The sequence below is a fragment of the Erpetoichthys calabaricus genome, chromosome 13 (genome assembly GCF_900747795.2).
Source record: "Erpetoichthys calabaricus chromosome 13, fErpCal1.3, whole genome shotgun sequence".
Lineage (NCBI taxonomy): Eukaryota > Metazoa > Chordata > Cladistia > Polypteriformes > Polypteridae > Erpetoichthys > Erpetoichthys calabaricus.
This window is the reverse complement of record NC_041406.2, coordinates 588,970-611,737: the sequence shown is the minus strand read 5'-3', so window position 1 is coordinate 611,737 and position 22,768 is coordinate 588,970. Positions and strand designations below refer to the sequence as shown.

The following is a 22,768-nucleotide window of genomic DNA, read 5'->3' as shown; positions in this document are numbered from 1 at the left end:
GTCTTTCTGGGCCGTGTGTCTGGACAGACTGACCATGAATTGGAAGGCCTGTCACGCCGACTCCCAGCATGCGAGGCTCACCTTCGCAGTCCCTCTTCTGATCGCATCGCCAAAGCCAAGCGGACCAATCAGATTGCGCTCACGCTGTGATGTCACTTAAGCTTTTGTGCCTTTGTGTCTTTGAGGCCCAGAATCATGGTGGGGGGTGCTGGGGGAGGACTTGTGCCACCGCTGCAGGTCATGGCAGAGCCACACGGTGACACAATCCGTACGCGACCTTCTGCCATTGAATTCAGAAAAGTCGCGACTTTAGTGAATCTGCCGTTAGGGGGCCGGAGACGCACAGGCGGACCTCAGCACTTTGTTATTCTGCAGACGCTTCTGAGTGGCACGTGAGTGAGTGAACATGATGACCGTCACAAAGTAACGCTGACCTGAAGAATAGCAGAAGGCAGCTGGCAGGAATCCCACTTGGGGAGATGATGATGATGATGATGATGATGATGATGTGTGGGGGGGCATCCACCAGAGTCTGCCATTTCTGCAGTCAGATGTCACATGTCAGTGTCCTGCCAACCAAGTCGTGGTGCGAATACTCAGATGGCTCCTAAGATCCCGCAGATGCTGAGACTGGAGCTGCGGTTTTTAATATCGAGATGAAGGTGAACCTCCTTCAGTGTTACTATGTCTTCTGTTCTTCGTCTTCTTCTTGTATTCTTCCAGCGTTCCAGTGGTTTGAAGAGGTCCCACCGGACCAGAGTACAGCAGGAGCAGAGGAGGCGCCCAAACTACAAGGAATACAATGAGACCCGACTTGTGGGACCCTCAGGCTGGACGGGACAGGCAGGCAGACATCTCTGGAAACTTCAGAGGAGGACGACGACAAAGTCGAAGAGAGGAAATGAGATTAGGGTCCACAGTGCTGAGGCAGTCACAATTCTGTCAGGACATCAGGGGACACGAAGGAGAAGTGTATTAGGACTAAGGCGATGAGAGGAGATGTGGGGACAGCTGAGCGATCAGCTCAACAGACGAGCGACAGTTGGGCCGAGTGGTGCCCCCTCGCATGTCTCCTGCATTACCCCTCATTCGTCATTGACAATTGATTAGCAAGTGGAGTAAATGGCAAAGCCCACCTTCATACGATGTGATGCTTGGAGGGACACAAGGATGCCTTAAAGTCCCCAAGCGCTGAAGCTGTGACAGTCGCCAGAGTCACAAGAGTGGCACTCACGTGTTGTTTGCGCAGGACGGCACGATTCGTTTGCGCTTCTCCAGGCGGCCTTATTTATTTCTTTATTTATTCGCACACTTGGCGCCTCACCTCGGCCCAGACGTTGGCACTCAGTACTCACCAGCCTCCCCAAGCCCACCCATACTCTTCAAGTGACCGGAGCCCCCGGAAGTGTGTCACAATGATTGACAGGCTCTCATCCGTCTTCGTGAAGTGTCACAGAGGACCCCCCTCCCCAGTCTTTGGCTCAATGTTGCCGTATCCACACCACCAGTGACCGGGGTCTTCAAGGGGCTTCAGCTCTAAGTGCAGAGTGAAGGGTCTGCAGGCTTGTGTTGCTGGCATATGTCCGCTTTTCATCAATTTCTAAAATCCCGGTGACACGTTAATTGTTCCTTGATGATGGAAACGATTTTAGGAGAAGAGAGACGCAGAGCAACAAGTGAAACGCGAAGGGTCTGCAGCCTTTGTGGTGGATTTGTGTGTCCCACCTGCTGTTTCTGTGCTGCCCCCCCCCCTCCAGATCGCCTCTTCTTATATAGCGCCTTTTACCAGGCCTCTCAGAATTAACAGAGTCACAATTCTTACACACCTGACACACATTGGCTCACCGACAGCAGGGGGCCACCGAGATGCTCCGTTACCACGACACGGCGTGAGGGGAGGGTGACAGAGTGACAGAGAGGGACACGCAGCAAAGGCATTCACTAGAGCTTTGTTTCTTGTTTTTATTTTTTCAGCCCGCCTCGGCTATCTGACTTTATCATCGGACTTGAATAACAATTCTACATTTAAATACTGTCCTTCCCTCAGTTATATCCCCTTCTTATGTAAATGCCCTACCTATATTTGTTATTACTGATAATTCATTATTATTCTTATTTAAATTGGATTTGTTTTTCTTTGCATGTAACTACTGTACTTCTCTGACGTGTTGTAAAGCGCCTTGAGCTCATCCTGGGCATGAAAACAAGACGTGGAAGAAATGAAGTTTTTATCTGCACCACTAGAGGGCACTGCTGACAGGCCTGAGTCTCCTTCAGCTGACGTGCGCCGTCTCGAAAGAAAAGTGACAGAAGCAAACTGCACTTCACTGGTGCCTGGGCAAAATGCCACCTCTACGAACACGGAATGAGGGCCTGGCATCAGAGACTGGAGATGAGGGATTTTATACAATTTGATATCCAGCACTGAAATCAGATCATCACATTGACCGCTTGGACCAAAGGGCACGACAGACAGCATGGGTACAGCTGGAGAGGAGCTCAGGTTTAGGACCCACAAGCCGGGCACTCATGTTGGCAGAGCAAGAGGAGTTAGTGGGGCTGGGGGTATCTGTGCCAGTCAGGGTGAAAATGAGCCTGCAATGGAGAGAAACTTGTGTTTTGTCTCTTAGCAAAGTTTATAGAGTGCCGTTCCTCACTCAATATCTATCTATCTATCTATCTATCTATCTATCTATCTATCTATCTATCTATCTATCTATCTATCTATCTATCTATCTATCTATCTATCTGTCTATCTATCTATCTATCTATCTATCTATCTATCTACCCCATAGTGCCTATTATATAGTGCCCTTCCTCACTATCTAGCTGTCTGTCTGTCTCCTGAGTGACCTCCCTAACTTTTATATAGCGCCTTTCTTATCTATTGGCCTTCCTTTTACAGAGCGTCCTTCTCTCTTTTTTAACAGTCCCATGTGATCACCTCTGTATGTCATACCTGTTATGAGATTTTCCGGAGAGGCAGACCAATGTTTCGAGAGCAGATGACTGATGATGATGATGAGGATGATAATGATGACTATGATGGCTAATGATGATGACGACGTTGATAATTCAGTCAGCCAAACATCTCTTTGTCTTCTTGCTTAATGGCGCTGTCATGCCCTGCTTGTGTTTTACGGATGTTTCTGAGTTCCTCTTCTTTTTACTTCTTCTTTGGAGATTTTCCTATTGTGGAATTGTCCTTCTGTCATTTCTTTGAACTTTTGCTTTTGTTCTTTCATTTTCACATCTAATTACTTTTATTTTTCTCCTGATTGTTTCTTGCAGATTTCAAATGTCTTTCTTATTAGCTTTCTTGCCTATTTGCCACATTTTTTGAGCCTGGAGATTCTCAAGGTTTGATTACTTTTGTCTCAAATTATTGTTTGGCATTGTAGACATGAATTGTGGTGTGTGTCGGGTTTGGGGCGTGGCCTGTGCTTGGGGACTCCAGGTGACGTCTGCTAGAATAAAACATAGTGTGACCCTGATCCAATCATGAGTGGCTGCATATTAGACAACGCATCTGTCAACGGATCACCGGCAGGTGTGTGTGTGTGTGTGAGGTGCAGTACTCAACTGTGGCCACAAGGTGTGTGAGAGACGAGTGCCTGGCTGGCACTCAGGAGAACAAGTTGAGGGTGTAACTGGGAAACAAAGGACGTGGAACAGCTGGCATCATGCAGGAGTGGAGCGAGGGGGTCAGGAACCAACAGCTCATGTCACCTGAAGGAAAACGTGCATTTGTGTGAAAAAGTAAGTGCACCCCATGGAGACCTATGTCCTTTTCAACCTACTTGAGCTGATGTCAAAGTGCATGCGTCTACAATCAGAAAGACATTGTACATTTCTGACCGGCATGTGGGTTGTGCCTGGAAAAAGCTTTTGCTGTCCAAAACGAACATTCCAGCAAGATGGAAGTTTACCATTAAACATTTAGACAAATGCCAGGATTTCTGGAACACCATTCTCTGGCCAGGTGAATCAAAGATATAGAGTATTTGGGCTACAGTGACCGTAGACAAATTTGACAGCATTTCAGGAGAGGAACTTCCTAATATCTGTGAAGCACGGTGTGAAATGTTCTGTTTTGGGGTTGCTTTGTTCTCTCAGTGCTCAGGTAGCTTGCAGTCATCAAGTCTGCTATGAATTCTGCATCCTATCAAAGTGAGACCATCTGTCAGAAAGTGGAAGTTGAACCAGAAATGGACCTTTCAGGATTAGAATGATCTGATGCACACTAGCAAATCCACTGAGCATAAAGAAGAAGTGGAGGATGATGGGACTGGCCTAGTCAAAGACCTGGTTTGAATCCCATTGCAATGTTGTGAGGAGGATTTAAAATGGGCGGGTCATGCAAGAAAACCCACCAACATCTTGAGACTGAAGGAGTTTTGCATGGAAGAGTGGTTAACTTCAGAGACTGGTGGGCAGTTATGCCCAATGCTTGCAAGAAGTCATTGCTGCTAAAGGGGGCAATGCCAGCTTCTGAGGCTAACGGTGGACTTATTCTTTCCTCAGTAGATCATTACATCTGTTGAATAAAAAGAAAAGGAGAATTTTTGCCTTTTCAATCCAGTACTAGCTGTGCTACCCATCTAAGACGGGCTGAAATGTAAGGGTTAACATTTGTAGCGCACCATCTCTGTTATACACCTTTTGGTATGGGATTCGTAAAAGCAGTGTTAAGGTTTGTGATGCCATCTCTTAGAATGAAAGACAAACAGACGCTACACTTACCTTTTTATTCAGGTGAACGTCTCCTTTATCTGTAGGCATTGTTTGCATGAAGATGTGATGTTTGCCTGTTCAGACATGCTGAGAAAGTCCAGAGTTCCCTTGGGGTGTTCTTACTTTTTCACAGAACTGTAAGAGAAAAACTGCAGTCAGAACACAAAGGAGGAAGAGCCTTTGAAGAAACAAGCATTAGGCCGACGCTAACCTTCACACCTTCACACCTCGGCTCTGACTACTCAAAGGGCTGAGGCCTCCTAAACAACCCAGTGAACGCATCTCTCCCCAAGGCAAGCCTGGCCCAAGCGAGCAGGAGGCTTTAGGCCCAAGTAGGCCACAGAAGTGAGGGCAGGTATGGGGGTCCTGAAGGGCAAGTGACAGAAAATACAAACAAGTGGCACACACAAGATAAGAGAAGTGCCAAGAAATTCAGGGCAGTGTACAGAAAAGCTGGGCACAAGTTGAAGACGTCAGAAGGGCCCATCAGCTCCGTGTGAACGCGATGAGTGCGCCAAGCAGGCTGTCTAATCCGTCGTCATTTCAAATAAAGGAGATGCCACACAAGTCTGTCCTTTTTTTACTTTGTGTGCCCAAGTTCCCGGGCATTATGTGTTTTACAATTCCAGTTCTACCGTTGAAAAATCAAAATAAACAGAATTAAGTTGGAAAAGCTTGGGGGCATTCACCTGTGGTCTGAGTGAGGACCCCAATGCGTCAGTGCAGGGACGGAGACGCCGTGCTGTTAAAATATTGGCATCGTCGGACTGGTCGTCGTGACTCGAGATGAGCCCCTCGTGAGTGAGCGGTGGGTCTCCGTCCGCTGCAGTCCACGGCTTTGGCCCCCCGAATGGCCTGAGACCCCCTCGCTGTGCGCACACACAAGGCAGCAGGAGACTGAAAACAAACACGTGAACTAATTTCTCAGCATCTTTCAATGATATAAGAGGTCTAACTTTTGCTATGTTTCATAAGTGAAAAAATGCTGTCCTAGTGATCTGATTAATATGCGATTTAAAACTCAGATTACAGTCAACGGTTACCCCTAAGCTTTTTACCTCCGTCTTGACTTTTAATCCTAATGTATCCAGTTTATTTCTAATAGCCTCATTGTATCCATTATTGCCAATCACTAAGATTTCAGTTTTCTATTTATTTAACTTGAGAAAGTTACTATTCATCCATTCTGAAATACAAGTCAGACATTGTGTTAGTGAATCAAGAGAATCGGGGTCATCAGGTGCTATTGATACATACAGCTGTGTGTCATCAGCATAGCTGTGGTAGCTCACGTTGTGCCCTGAGATAATCTGACCTAACGGAAGCATGTAGATTGAGAAGAGCAGCGGACCCAGGATAGAGCCTTGTGGAACACCATATAGAATATCATGTGTCTTTGAGTTATAATTACCACAACTAACAAAGAATTTTCTCCCTGCCAGGTAGGATTCAAACCAATTTAAGACCCTGCCAGAGAGGCCCACCCATTGACTAAGGCGATTCTTAAGAATATTATGATCAATGGTGTCAAATGCGACACTCAAATCTAAGAGGATGAGAACAGATAAATGGCCTCTGTCTACATTTACCCACAAGTCATTGACTACTTTAACGAGTGCAGTTTCTGTGCTGTGATTTGTTCTAAAACCTGACTGAAATTTATCAAGAATAGCAGGTTTATTCAGGTGCTCATTTAACTGTATAATGACTGCCTTCTCTAGAATTTTACTTAAGAAAGGCAGGTTAGAGACGGGTCTATAATTTTCAAGAGCCGAGGGGTCAAGGGTTTAACTACCGCAGTCTTAAGACAGTCTGGGAAGACCCCCGTATCTAATGACGAATTTACTATGTCAAGAACATTATCAATAAGTACGCCCGATACTTCTTTGAAAAAATTTGTTGGTATTGGGTCAAGGTCACAGGTGGAGGGTTTCATTTGAGAAATTATTTTATGTAAATCAGGTAAATCTATCCTAGTGAAAGAGTTTAATTTGTTTATAACGGAATACTGGGGTTTCGGGGGATCCTTAGTGTTGGGGAGATATACTATGTTATTTCTAATATCAGTAATTTTTTGATTGAAAAATACAGCGATAGCCTCACAGGTTTTCCTTGAAGTAGTTAGGAGGCATTCCTTTGAGTTACCTGGTTTAACAGACGATCAATCATCGAGAATAAGACTCTGGGATTACTAGCATTGTGATTTATAATCTTTGAGAAATAGCAGCCAATAAATTCCAACTGTTATGTGGGAGCAGCAGACAACATAGAAACAAAATGGCCTGAGGCCTCTGAAAGAGCCACCAAACCAGTCCAGGGCCCTCCCCAGCCTGCCCAAAATAGGCTTCACCTCAGCAGGCACACCTCCCAACTCTACAGGCAGGCTTTGGGCCTGTGCAGGCCTCAAAAGTGGGAAGAGGCTTTTCAAGTTGAAATGTGCCAGAAATATCAAAAGGGAAAGGAAAACCATCAAAACCCTTCAGCAGAGACCCAGCCTATCATAAAATGCTAAAGTGTGTGTGTGCGTGTGTGTGTGTCCAGTCCCTTCACGTTATCGGATTGGTCAGTTTGGCTTTGCTAACTAACACAAAGAACAGAGGAACTGCGAGTGTGAGACTCACGGGTGGAGTAAAGGCGTAGGAGGCATGCTGAGAGTCGCCTTCAAAGACAGCAAGTGTAATAGAGGACAGGAGGCGAGTCCGAGTCCAAGAAGATGGCTTTACGGGAAGGCGCTCGAGAGACGGGTTCAGGCATTCAAAGATGCCGAGGAAAGGCGCTGAAGGTACATGAAGGGCAAGGGGGCAAATATTTGGACAAACAGCGGGGGGCGGGCTCAGCAGCAGTGACATCAGAGTGGCCCCGCCCACAACGCCCATCCGAGAACATGACGTTACACACACAGCATCAACAGAAGGAAGTGACACCAAGAGAAGAACGGAGACCTCCAAAGTAACGTGAGCCCCAGAGAGTCCAATGTTAACAGCTGGACCAAGAAGGACACGGCCTGCCAAGCTGTGCTACGATATCAGGACAGGGGTCCACTTCATCCTCCTGTAAGTTGGCACTCAGGCTCAGGTCAGCTGATGCCTTCTGCTTGTGGGCAACTGAAAGTAACGGACGTGTGAAGGAGACGCCATCAGCTGTCGAGGTTTCTCTCCTTGAGTTCAGAATCTCACAAACAGACACGCTAAGTAAAAGCGGGCAATCTGTGCAAGCATCAGCTTTAGAGCTGGTGTGATGGTTAGCAGAGACGGGCTGGCATCCTGACTGGCACAGATAATCCTATAGGCAGGCCACGAGGTCCTCATCATGGCTGAAGAAAGTCAGCATACATAGTGGGGTTGCTTTCATGTGATGGAAGGATGGAGAGAGACATGGGGGTATGTGCACCCCCCCAAAAGCCAGGTGGCAGTATCCCTCCATTGGGACTGGCATGTGTGCACCTGCAGGGCTTTGTAGGAGTCATAATCCCAATAGGCAGCCTTGCTGGATACCCTGGGTGCCACCAGGGAGGGCCACTAGGAGAGGACGTTCTGCCTGTCCAAGAGGTGCTTCATGTGTGCAGAGTGGTGGCACCAGAGGTCTGGCACCTCAGCAGGGCACTTGGACTCAGGAGAGGAGGAGAACAAAGCTGACCTGGGAGGGGTGGAGGAGACGGAAGACGCAGAATTGGTTGTGCTGGCACTGCTTACTTTGACAGAGCCAGGAAGGTCACCCCAGGTGCACATGTGTGACAATACAGATGTCTATGTTGTAACCAGTAGGGGGCACCACTGAGCCCCAGACCCAATCAAAGGTTCAAGTACGGCTCCTTTGTATTAACAGGCGTCATCTCCACAGAACCACCAAAGTAAAGAGCCCAGAAGACAATCATCCCATCAGGCCTCACCCACTTCCTCCCGACTCGGTCCGCCCTTTAACCTTTGACCCGGCACTAGCTGTTTTCTGGAACTCCAATTCCCATGATGCCCTGTGGGTAATCTGAAGGGGACCCCAATCCCAGGCATGCTACCCTCCAGGATATCGGGGAGACATACCTGTAGTACCTGGTGGCCTCCCTGCCGGGTTAGGACTTTTGCAGACATTTTCTTTTCTCATGGTGTCCCGTCCAGACGAGGACTCACCCCTGGGACGCCCGTAAAACTCCTGCAGCCCCCCCACTGTACGGCATGTGCTGGATGTCGCCTGCTGTGTGTATTTTTGGGTGTCTATGAAGACATCGTTGAAGACTTTTTCTCGTACGGAACACAAATGATAAGAAACTCGACACGACTTGAATGTCAAAGTGATGCTAATTGAGAACTTTCTAGCGCCACATAACGTCAGGTGTCTGCGGGCACAGATGCCAAGTCAGCTGCTGGGCAGATGGATGTGCTCAGGCTGGGAGGGTCAGATGGAAGGCTTGTGAAGCTCAGAAGTTTCATTCCAATGTGACGTCACAAAGGAAAGAGCTAAAGGAGCGCACTGGAGGAGAGTACTGGTGGGCCAATGCCACCAAGGGAAGTGCCAGTGTGAGTGCAGTAGGCCGAAAAGCGTCGCTTCAGATCCACATCTTGGCTGAAGGTCCTCTTAAGGAGTGCAGAGGTGTGGTGCACAGGGAGAGCGATTCGTGTCCCACCAGGGTCTCATCCTGCCTCACGTGTGGCTGCCTGCTTCACTTATTCCTCTGCAGGTCAGGTCAGTATGGACACGTCACCAGTGAAGTTCCTGGGGTCCTTCAACATCATTCACCCTCCTCCAGGTGACTATATTTAGCTACACTGAGCCCACGGCGCTCCTCTCCTGAGCCACGGCCATCTTGAGGCTCTCTGTGCTGTGGATGGCGCTCCTCTTCCTCTCCCCAAACTACTGAGTTATTTGACCAGAGAATGGGCCACGAGACCCCTGCACCGACCTACACTGGGAGACCCCTAGCCCTTCTCATGGGACTCGTTAGCGCAGGCAGCAGGACCTGCTTGGTGGATTCAGACACAAGGACCGCATCTGGTCACAGGGTGGTGGCAGCAATGTGGCCCGGGGATCTTCTTCTGAGGTCCACCAATTCACTTTATCCCCCCCCCATGATGGAATGGCGCCCTGCACAGGTGTTGTCCCTGCATTGTGCCCACTGTTTGCTGGGATGGCTCCAGCTGACTGTTGGGACTTATTGCCCGACTCTCTCGGCCCATCGCAGATCCGATTTTACATCAAACCTGAATGTTTGGCAAAAGAAAAGGGGGTTTGTTTCTGTCAGGGGGGAAAGGGAAGGGCGTGGAATTCTTGGGCATCCCCTTCCCTCCACTCGCTTGTTTATTCACAAGTTGTACAGTAAGTGTGACAGATACGTCACCTACAATGACAAGCAGCAATTCACCAATCACTGTATTGGGTGGCTAATACAGCCAGTGATGGCCATAAGCCACCCCTCCGTGGAGCAGCCACAGCCTCCCAAATGCTCTTCAGGTTCTCAGGAGGACTTAAGTCGGGTGAGGACGGCGACCAGGCAAGCAGTGGAGTACCGGGATACACGAGATGATGCTTGGTCCTCCATGAAGATCACGGCCTGCTTGAAGAGCTCATCTGCCAGAAAGCAGCCATACAAGTAGCTCTGGAAATTGATTTACAGTCCATCTTCAACCTGAGAAGGTCTAACTAGTGGCTGGTGCCCTGTGTCCACCGGTGATGCAGCCATCTGCCTGGTCCATCAGGAGAGACTCTCGTCTCATCTGTCCATAGAGCTAAAGACAAATCTTGGCCCAACCTTGACCCCTCAGCTTGTGACTGTCCTTTACCTCAGCCATGACACCCTGAACGTCTGGACGCTGCAGGGGAGTTGCACTTGTGGTATATGCTGGTGCCGAACACCAGTGGGTCCTGGTAGCTTCATAGTTCATTTTAGTAAATAAAGGTATCTTGCGCCTTTTCTTCTCCACATGACTGTCCGGTGGTCTTCCCTTGATGGCTGTGCAGTTTCCAGAATGTCTTTTCAGTGTCACTTGAATCTCTTTTTTTGGTCATTTTACCTGTGACGGTGAAGTGGCCTAATTATTAGGCACACTTTACTATAAGGTGTCAATCACTTTAAGCCACACCCTCCCTCATGAAACAGTCACATGGCCCATGCAAATGAGGACACTCAGCTGTAAAACTGTGTGCCCAGAAGTCACGACAAGGTCAGAATCTGGAGGGGCCTCGTAGTCGTGCCTGCCGTGTAGCATGGCGCTGGATGTCCCTTTGTATGTTGTCCTATTTTGTTTATTGATAGTTTTGTGCCTGTTTTGTGACACGTCTGTCCCTTGTTGAGCCGTTTGGGGGGTGGAGCCAAATGACACTGCAGTTCAGGCCCCGCCCCAGTGCTATTTCGTGAAATGGCCGTCTTCTGCCCATTGGCTCTGTGCTCTTTCATGGACCCCCTGCTGACGTTTGTTTCCGGACTGTTTGACTGAATATCTTCACTTTTAGGGGGGAGTAGGGGGGCATCAGATGGGGGTCAGACCTGCTCAGTGGCGCCACAGGCTTACACTTAAAGGCGTCTTTAATCATATTACTTTTTATTTTCTCATAACATTTTAATAAAGTCACTTGAGTTGCATGCATGAGTAGAACAGTCAGGCTGTTTGGGGTTTGTTGTGTTTATGTCTTAATTTTCTAAGTGTGGGAGTTTATTAACATTAGTTATTGTAGCATTTCATTATTCGGTTTGTAATTTTGGCCGCCAATCACAGCTGCTGCCATCTTGTAAACTCTTGTTGGTTTTGGTGGTCAATTTATGTTTAGCAACGTGTCACCACTGACATCGCATGATGCCAGGATGTTATTGTCACTACCAGAGAGTTGATAAAAAGGCCATCAGCTCCTCTAGGCGTCCGGATTCCCAAAACAATCAAAGTGATTTGTGTACCACTGGCATCACGGCACTCTCAGAGTCTGGGTCTGGGTCCTCGGGCCGCGTCTCTGGCCTCACCGTCTCCTGGGCCTTCGCAAAAGAAACGAGAACTTTCACCACGAACATGACACACAGAGAGGGACATGACAGCATGTGTCATTGTCACATACGTTAGAAAGGCAGGCCCAGAAGGATCCAGCATGGGAGTGATGGCCATGGAGGGAGAAAATGTGAACTGAGCTAAAGTCCATCTGTCTGCCATATAGCGCCTTTCACATCTATCTATCTATCTATCTATCTATCTATCTATCTATCTATCTATCTATCTATCTATCTATCTATTATATAGTGCCTTTCATATCTATCTATCTATCTATCTATCTATCTATCTATCTATCTATCTATCTATCTATCTATCTATCTATCTATCTATTATATAGTGCCTTTCATATCTATCTATCTATCTATCTATCTATCTATCTATCATATAGCGCCTTTCATCTATCTATCTATCTATCTATCTATCTATCTATCTATCTATCTATCTATCTATCTATCTATCTATCTATCTATCTATCTATCTATTATATAGTGCCTTTCATATCTATCTATCTATCTATCTATCTATCTATCTATCTATCTATCTATCTATCTATCTATCTATTATATAGTGCCTTTCATATCTATCTATCTATCTATCTATCTATCTATCTATCATATAGCGCCTTTCATCTATCTATCTATCTATCTATCTATCTATCTATCTATCTATCTATCTATCTATCTATCTATCTATCTATCTATCTATCTATCTATCTATCATATAGCGCCTTTCATCTATCTATCTATCTATCTATCTATCTATCTATCTATCTATCTATCTATCTATCTATCTATCTATCTATCTATCTATCTATCTATCGCACATCTGTCCTATCTGTCCATCTCTCTGTCTCCCATATTCTCCCCCTGTGATGGTCAGCAGCTCCCTGTATGTGTGTGTTAGTGGCCTCAGTCCAGTGTCAGGCCCAAGCCAGTGTTGTAGCCACACCAATATGGTGAGTCTCTGACCAGACTCGTCTGTTCTCCTTTATTCTCGTTTATCAATGCTTCAATCTCTGCACAGATGAGCGTGACGCTCAGTTATGTTGCATGCCAACTTCCTGTGCAGAACATCACTGTAAACACTTTCACTTTGGTCAGTAATCGTATTGTTGTCAGTGTTCAAGAAGTACCTGAATTGACACCAATGTCCCCAGAACTCGTTCCTTTCCAAAGGAAGCAGGCAGTTCTGTGTCACCACTTTGTGTGTGGAGGAGATGCCGACTGTTCAGAGCAGGTGACTCTTTTGTAAGACAGGTAAATATTTATGCCCTGTAGTTAGTCATCAGAATTTTCCAGGTGTAGCTGCCGAAGTATAAGGTGAGATCAGGCACAGGTAAAACGTGTGTCAAAAGAAATCTCTCAGTCCAAAAGTTCTCTTTAAAAATATTTAGTGAAAGTTAAAGGCAAATAATCCACACAAGAATAAAATGAAAAAAAGGGAAAAATGTATCATCTCTAAACTTTGCTTTTCTTGAGAAACTTTAGTTATTTCTGTACTTAAAGATTCTTAGCTTCTTCTTCTGTACACTTTAAACGTACGGCTTTGCACTTAAATAAACACGAGTTACTTCACACACTCAAATGGCCTGTAGCCCCATTAGCATGAGTACGTGCCCAGGCACAGTGACGGTTTAAAACTGTGTGCCCTCTACACCTTACACATGGCAAGGCTGTCACTAACTGAAAAATAAGGTTTACTCAAAGCTATTAGAAATGGCACAAATATACCGATACAATTGTACTTATGGGGGTTTTAGTAACCTGCCATAGATCATGCATTGTCATCTAGTGAAATATTCATGAATCTTCTAGAACTAGGAAAATGGCTCTTACACCAGGAATTGTGTCTTTTCTTTAAAACACTGAATTCAAGCCCATTACACGTTCACAAACATCCAGCGCTGCGCGGCTCATTTGAGTTGAACTTGTGATGAGGATTTTTGTAATCGCTTGTGGGGAAGGAAAGCAGACAAATGGTAATCACATGACTTCCCCGTTGGTGTCATTGTGGGCTTTTTATTTCATCATTTTGAATGCACAACATGAGGAGGCCGCTGTGTTTTTTGGTAGCTCTTCCTGTAAAGCCTCACCCTCGACCTGATGCCACTACCATCATCTACCTCGTCATCTAGCGCGTGGTGTCTGCTCAGCTGTTACCATCGAGACGCCACCGTGGTCTGCACTTTGTTTTCTCAGCCTTTTCTATGACCACTCAAAATAATGGAGATGTCGGTTTGGGAGTTTAACAGCCTCGACATGTCGATGGAAAGACTTCAGAATGTCAGGCAAAAGTCAAGAATAAAACAAAAAGACATTTATGATAATAGGAGCAGGAAATATGGGAGACATACAGAGAGGAAAGGCACTATATGATAGATAGATAGATAGATAGATAGATAGATAGATAGATAGATAGATAGAAATGAAAGGCACTATATAATAGATAGATAGATAGATAGATAGATAGATAGATAGATAGATAGATAGATAGATAGATAGATAGATAGAAATGAAAGGCACTATATAATAGATAGATAGATAGATAGATAGATAGATAGATAGATAGATAGATAGATAGATAGATAGATAGAAATGAAAGGCACTATATAATAGATAGATAGATAGATAGATAGATAGATAGATAGATAGATAGATAGATAGATAGATAGATAGAAAGGCACTATATAATAGATAGATAGATAGATAGATAGATAGATAGATAGATAGATAGATAGATAGATAGATAGATAGATAGATAGAAAGGCACTATATAATAGATAGATAGATAGATAGATAGATAGATAGATAGATAGATAGATAGATAGATAGATAGATAGATAGATAGATGAAAGGCACTATATAATAGATAGATAGATAGATAGATAGATAGATAGATAGATAGATAGATAGATAGATAGATAGATAGATAGATAGATAGAAATGAAAGGCACTATATAATAGATAGATAGATAGATAGATAGATAGATAGATAGATAGATAGATAGAAATGAAAGGCACTATATAATAGATAGATAGATAGATAGATAGATAGATAGATAGATAGATAGATAGATAGATAGATAGATAGAAATGAAAGGCACTATATAATAGATAGATAGATAGATAGATAGATAGATAGATAGATAGATAGATAGATAGATAGAAAGGCACTATATAATAGATAGATAGATAGATAGATAGATAGATAGATAGATAGATAGATAGATAGATAGATAGATAGATAGATAGATAGATAGAAAGGCACTATATAATAGATAGATAGATAGATAGATAGATAGATAGATAGATAGATAGATAGATAGATAGATAGATAGATAGATAGATGAAAGGCACTATATAATAGATAGATAGATAGATAGATAGATAGATAGATAGATAGATAGATAGATAGATGAAAGGCACTATATAATAGATAGATAGATAGATAGATAGATAGATAGATAGATAGATAGATAGATAGATAGATAGATAGATAGATAGATAGATAGAAATGAAAGGCACTATATAATAGATAGATAGATAGATAGATAGATAGATAGATAGATAGATAGATAGATAGATAGAAAGGCACTATATAATAGATAGATAGATAGATAGATAGATAGATAGATAGATAGATAGATAGATAGATAGATAGATAGATAGAAAGGCACTATATAATAGATAGATAGATAGATAGATAGATAGATAGATAGATAGATAGATAGATAGATAGATAGATAGATAGATAGATGAAAGGCACTATATAATAGATAGCTAGATAGATAGATAGATAGATAGATAGATAGATAGATAGATAGATAGATAGATAGATAGATAGATAGATAGAAAGGCACTATATAATAGATAGATAGATAGATAGATAGATAGATAGATAGATAGATAGATAGATAGATAGATAGAAATGAAAGGCACTATATAATAGATAGATAGATAGATAGATAGATAGATAGATAGATAGATAGATAGATAGATAGATAGATAGAAAGGCACTATATAATAGATAGATAGATAGATAGATAGATAGATAGATAGATAGATAGATAGATAGATAGAAAGGCACTATATAATAGATAGATAGATAGATAGATAGATAGATAGATAGATAGATAGAAAGGCACTATATAATAGATAGATAGATAGATAGATAGATAGATAGATAGATAGATAGATAGAAATGAAAGGCACTATATAATAGATAGATAGATAGATAGATAGATAGATAGATAGATAGATAGATAGAAAGGCACTATATAATAGATAGATAGATAGATAGATAGATAGATAGATAGAAAGGCACTATATAATAGATAGATAGATAGATAGATAGATAGATAGATAGATAGATAGATAGATAGATAGATGAAAGGCACTATATAATAGATAGATAGATAGATAGATAGATAGATAGATAGATAGATAGATAGATAGATAGAAATGAAAGGCACTATATAATAGATAGATAGATAGATAGATAGATAGATAGATAGATAGATAGATAGATAGAAATGAAAGGCACTATATAATAGATAGATAGATAGATAGATAGATAGATAGATAGATAGATAGAAAGGCACTATATAATAGATAGATAGATAGATAGATAGATAGATAGATAGATAGATAGAAAGATATAAAATAGATAGATAGATAGATAGATAGATAGATAGATAGATAGATAGATAGATAGATAGATAGATAGATAGATAGAAATGAAAGGCACTATATAATAGATAGATAGATAGATAGATAGATAGATAGATAGATAGAAAGGCACTATATAATAGATAGATAGATAGATAGATAGATAGATAGATAGATAGATAGATAGATAGATAGAAATGAAAGGCACTATATAATAGATAGATAGATAGATAGATAGATAGATAGATAGATAGATAGATAGATAGATAGATAGATAGATAGATAGATAGATGTGGTATAGGTGGACGTGGTCAGCAGCAATACTGAGGTAGGCTGTGGAACTTAAACGATGTTCAGTTGGTACTAAGGGGTCCAAAATGTGCCATGAAAGTCCCCCCCCCCCCCACACACACCATTACACCACCAGCAGCCTGAACTGTTGATACAAGGCAGATGGATCCAAGCTTTCATGCTGTTGATGCCAAATTCTGAGCCTGCCATCTGAAAGTCATGTCAGAAATCGAGACTCAGGGTTTTCCTAATCTTCTGTTGTCCAGTTGTGGTGAGCCCATGTGAACTGCCTGCTCTTAGCTGACTGGAGTGTCACCTGCTGCTGTAGCCCCCCATCTGCCTTAAGGTCTGACGTGTTGTGTGTTCAGAGCTGCTCTTCTGCACTCCTCGCTTGTCACGAGTGCTGATTTCAGTTCCTGTTGTCTTCCTATCAGCTCAGACCAGTCTGGCCATTCTCCTCTGACCTCTGGCATCAATAAGGTGTTTTTGCCCAGAGACGGCCGCTCACTGGATATTTTCACTTTTTCCCACCATGCTCTGTAGACCCTCGAGATGGCTGTGTGTGAAAACCCCCAGAGATCTGCAGTTTGTGGAATACTCTGAGCAGCCCGTCTGACACCAACAGCCACGACCACCTTCAGAGTCACTCAAATCTCCTTCCTTCCTTCCTTCCTTCCTTGTTCTGATGTTGGTTTTGAACTTCAGCAGGTGGTCTTCACAATGTCCACAGGCCAAATCGCAGTGAACTGCTGCCATGTGATCGATGGGCCGGTGAGTGATCACTTGCTGTACGTTCTCTTTGGGACATTGGGATCTGATGAGGGCACACTGTTGGTGTGACCGTGTCACAAATCGAGGTGTCACTCCGATCATCAGCCCTTGTCTATTCTGTCATTTGGTTACACTGTAATACATTCATCTTTGGCCTTTCTCAGGAGAAGAAGGCGCCGAGTGACTCAGATGGTGTTTAAACTTTTAAAATATTTCAAATTTATGCAAACAAACAGTTCTGGTGCCTCCTGTTTCACGTGCAAATCTGTTCATCGCTCTGAACGATACGCCAAATGTAACGAGTAATTTAATTTCACGAATAAAACACCGATGACTGTGAAGAAAATCCCCCAATGGCTCTCAATGGAAAAATACAAAAAAGTCGCGGGGCTTGCGCTGTGCTTAGTGACAAACCAACGTCACGCCGCCGCGTGTCCGAGGAGACCTTCGCGCACCTGCGGCAGCAGCCATCTAAAAGCACGAAAGACACGCCGAGGGTGACGAGCCGTCCGTCGACAGCAAAGGAAGCGCAGCACGGCGACACAAGGCGCGCGGCCGGCAGGAGCGCGCTGTTTGCTCGCGCGGGACTTGTCGGGTTGTCGCTCGCTCACTCGCTGCGCGTGCTCGGCGCCTCCTATAAATGAGCGGACGCAGCCCCGAGAGTCTCAGTTTGCGCGCGCGCGGACGGACAGGTGGGTGGCTCGTTGGCTCGCTCGCTCAGACAGAAGCTGCTCTCCTTTGGAAGCATCAGGCGCTCGCTCGGCTGCAGCATGGACTCTCCCTCTGCCGGTAAGTCCGCCCGCTTGTCGTCACGGTGCCACTTGTGCCCGCCTGTTAGGTTTAATTCAAGGCGAGGCGGACGCGGCCGCTTCACTGCCGGCCAGTCTAAAAATAAATGGCATTTGCGATGTCCCGAATTCCACTCGCCGCTGGCCGTTACTTTAGCACGAGCTTTAAACGTGAGTATCAAGCGTGAAGTCGTCTTGCTCAAGTTTCATTTGGAAGCTTATTATAGCTTATTTTATTTTTGTAGCAGCAACTTCAACAGGTCGTGAACTGAGTTTGTTCTTGGAATGCCTCCATGAATGATGTTATATTTATAGCGCCGATTATTGGACTTTGGAACTTTTTGTTAGCAGAGACCCTCTTTTAAATAAATGGTGGTGTCATGAAAATAAGAAACGCTAGCGTATGGTTGACGGCAAAGCTTAGTAAGGTGGTCTCGTACTGGTGGGGAGACTTGAAATGTGTGCCATCTGTGCCCCCTCTAGTGGCCAAGGCAATAGACGTGGTGCGCCAAAGGCGCTCTACGGTATAAGATCTGCTTCAAAATAATGGAAGAGAAAACACTTGGGTGCCAATTCTGAACATTGTATGGTTTTAAAAACGCTTTATGTACCTCAAACGAGTCACGTAATCTTCCAATTGTGATATTAAAATGATATCAAGACAAGGGAATGGCACTTGTAAAGTTCCTTTGGTCGGTGGTTCACTTGAGAAAGGCGCCATGTTCGTTACGTGTTAAGTGCCAGCGAGTGGCTTGCTGTGCCCCCTACTCCTGTTATGTTACGGCCGGTGCTCACCGTGTGCCAGTATAACTACACTATAAACTGGTGACAGCCTTTGTCCTGCAGACTCTCTGGTCCTATTGGATGTACAATGTGAGATTTTCTGTAAAGATTTGAGGTGTTTGGCATCGTTGTACCCAGGAGGTGAAAATGGTCAGAAGGTGCGTTGCCAGTGGCGTTGCCAGTATCATTGCATCTCGGGTACCTTGCAGAGAGAGGATGAGCAGCAGTCGAGTCCCACGCCAGTCATTTCTCCTACGTCCTCGGAGATGAGGCTTTGCCATCATTATTTCTACCACCACATGACACCTGTACCCCCTGTGGCCAATTAAATTTCACAAAAAAAGGTTTGTTACATTGCATTCATTCTCTGGCATCATCTGTGTGTTTTCTTTAGGAAATGGGTAGTGCCACAAGCCTGGCACAGTTGCCTCCCAAATAACAAGAAGGACATGTGCATTTTAAATATGGATTACAGTGTGAAGATTAACTCACTTTAAGCGGTGAGTGACACTGTTTTGTGTTCAGACATAGGACAGTTTTCTAGTAAACAGAGCAAAATTAAAAGCGATGGGCACACAGTTTTGGCCCTGAGGGTTAGTAAACACTGGTGGTCTGCATGGCGCTGGCCATCCCTGTCATGGCAGCAGATTGTGTGACCTTCTCTCTAAGCTGGATAATCTCAACAAATGACCTCAGTCAGCGCTTTGCATGTGTGTGTGTGTGTGTGTGTGTGCACTTTGGGCGGGTACTGCCACGTGACTGAAGATGCTCTTTCAAGCCGAGGTGGGCTCTGCATTTTACTAAGTGTTGGCTTCATCTTTGGATGACATCTGCTAAGGTTTAGAGGTTTTTCAATTTGTTTTTAGTTTTGTATCGTTTTTCACCCTTACCCCTTGGCAGTGTTACTGTGAGACGTTTTCTACCAGCTGATGTGATGTGCCCAGTGTGGTCTGTTAATCTGATCTCAGCCATATGCTGTGCCTGCTGTGGGAAGTGCAGGGTGGCATTTGGTATCGCTGGGGGTCTCTGCTTTATATATAATAGCAGTGTCATGTTCTCAGTGTTGGTCTTGAGTGGTGCTGTTAAGGGGTAGCATGCTGAGTATTCCACTCAGATTGATGACACTGCACGTTGTTTTCCTATGAAGATGTCCCTTAATGCCCTCCGCCTGCACTTTGTCTGATTCTGTTGTGATTGATTTGCTATGTAAAACAGGACATGGCACCCTGGTCGTCTCAAATGTATTCATTTCAGAGGTTTAGACTGAAGAAACGTGTCTTAGATTCCAGTGCTCACCTCTGTTGCACTTGGTCATTTGAAATAATGACATCGCTTACCAAGGGCACGAGAGCTGACCTGGCTGTCGATGATCTTGTTAAGGAATAGTCTGAGAACATGGAGAGGTGGACAGCACATCAAATTATTATTATGTTTAATTTCATGTTTATCTATAAAGAGATCAAATCAATGTAATGCCAACTAAGCCCAAAATGAGTGGCACTCACACCACACCGACTCCCCAGTATCTCTGAATTTCACTTGCCCTAACTAATATGGTGACAATGCAAGTGGAACGCTTATTCCTGCCCATGATTCCAGCTGGCAGTATCTTTGCTAATTTATGCAAAGGATGCCACATAAACACCCAAGTGCCAGTTTTTAAGCGAGATAGCAGCTGTGGAGATCTTTTTTAGTGTGCCTGGAGCAACGGTGTAAGTCAACCAGTGTTTTCTGCGGTGGCACACTTTCTGTAACCCAAAACATCCCAAGGTGCCTCACAATTCTATCAAACACAAAAGTAATAAACGTCACACTTGAGCTAAACTGTCCGGACTACTGGAGACACCGTCAAAAAAAAAAGAGTTTGGAGACTGGCGCTCGCAGACATGGCACTTAGCGAGCACTCCTATGCCCGCTGCCCCTCGGCTGTAGGACCCCCGACACGTCTCCTGGCTGCTGCAGTGCACACTTAGTGCTGGGTCTGCAAACCGACAATCGCGGGGCTGAGGAAGGCGTCTGTCTGTCTGTCTGTGTGTCTCAGGTCAGGACCTTGGGGGACAACAGTATTGTGAATGAATGACGTTGAGAAACACTTTTGTGGAGGGTCGTCATCAAGTCGTTGAGCAGAGTGACCAACTGGGGACGCGTGTCCTTTCAATTCAGTCAGCCACATGTCCAGTTCTTACGCAGTGGCTTCTTCGATTGTTTAGTTTGACACGTCTGTCTGTCTGTCTGTCTGTCTGTCTTTTAGATGATGATGATGTGACAGTTGGCACGAGGGGTCTTGTTTGTTTGTTTGTAATCCTGTGGCCTGACTCTCTGACTCTCTGACACTCGTATTTATTGTCAGCTTACCTTTTAGGAAGGCGTTCTGATTCAGCTTGAACTCGCTTAAGAAGAATTTTGTTCAAAGTTCTGCTGTTAACTGTCTTTGTGTTCATTTCCTTTATGATTTAAGTCCTTCTTTTATGATTACATGTTTGTTTGTTTGTTTGTTTGTTTGTTTTGGTTTGTAAACACAAGTGAACATTACGTTAGAAAAGTAACATCCATCCATCCATCCATTGTCCAACCCGCTGAATCCGAACACAGGGTCACGGGGGTCTGCTGGAGCCAATCCCAGCCAACACAGGGCACAAGGCAGGAAACAATCCAGGGCAGGGTGCCAACCCACCGCAGAGAAAAGTAACATGACATCCCTTTTTAGATGTTTAATTCTGGACAGGGTTGCTGAGCCCGTCCCTTCGTTCCTGTTACGTTGTTTGTGACACTTGTCCTGAACACGCTGTAACCACAAGGGGCGCCACTGAGCCCAGGCGTCTGTTACTTCATACCATCTGAGTGCCATCTGAGCGAATCCAAGTCTTCTTATGGGATATCATCGACTGTTAAATTGTGCTCCGTACTTCTAAAATGTTCATTTTTATATTGTATTGAGGATTTGTTCTGTGTGTTGTGTTGTGTTGTATTGACACCCACTGCACACCCACCCTACCTGGTAAGGGGTCTCTCTCTGAACTCCCTTTCCGGAGGTTTCTTCCGTTTTTCCCTACAAGGTTTTTTTTTTTGGGGAGTTTTTCCTCGTCTTCTTAGAGAGTTGAGGGGCTGGGGGTGGGCCTGTTAAAGCCCATTGTGGCACTCCTTGTGAGACTTTGAACTATACAAGAAACATAAATGATATTGTATTGTATCCACAGAAACCCACCATTCCCACTGCCTCCTGACTCGGACTTCATTGAAGTGAGGCGGTGGGCTTCCTTTTAAACAAGTCCTGGGAACTTCCTGTCCAGGTCATCCAGAACATTTCTGGGTCGTGTGGCCACCATGGCAGTCCCCAAAGACTGTGACAGGGACACTGCCACCCGCTGTATGCTCCCCTTATGGCCTCCTGGCCAGGTGTGAACCCTTACTTGGATGACAAGGACAATGCGGTGCACTCTTGAGCCTTTCTACAGAACAAGCAGCTCCCCTCAGCTCCTGTACCTCTGCCTGCCACATTTGCTCATCGTTACGCACCGCTGCTTTTCTGTCTTTATAACATTGAAACTCGCTCGTAAATGACACTCGTTGACGTAACTCCTCCCTGTTGTTTTTGCCAGCTCTGCGCTGGGTGATTTCAGGACATCAAGATGACGCCAGCTACTTGTGTTACTACACTCATGTGAACTTTACAGTTGGCACGCTGCCTTGAGGCTCACAGAAGAGAGATGATGCCAGGGTTTCCCGTAGTGCCCATCCATGGCACTGCTCTCTAGATGGCAAGGCC

General features: G+C 44.5%; 1 protein-coding gene across 1 annotated transcript in view; it reads left to right on the top strand.

Moving 5' to 3' along the window:
- The first annotated feature begins 18,090 nt into the window (after positions 1-18,090).
- The window catches only part of LOC114663903 (acidic amino acid decarboxylase GADL1-like), a 94,171-nt gene continuing 89,493 nt past the window's right edge, over positions 18,091-22,768 (top strand). Inside the window, exon 1 of the mRNA XM_028817847.2 lies at positions 18,091-18,220. Within this exon, the coding sequence (XP_028673680.1) occupies positions 18,202-18,220 (19 nt within the window). The 5' untranslated portion in view covers positions 18,091-18,201. The remainder of the gene's footprint in view (positions 18,221-22,768) is intronic.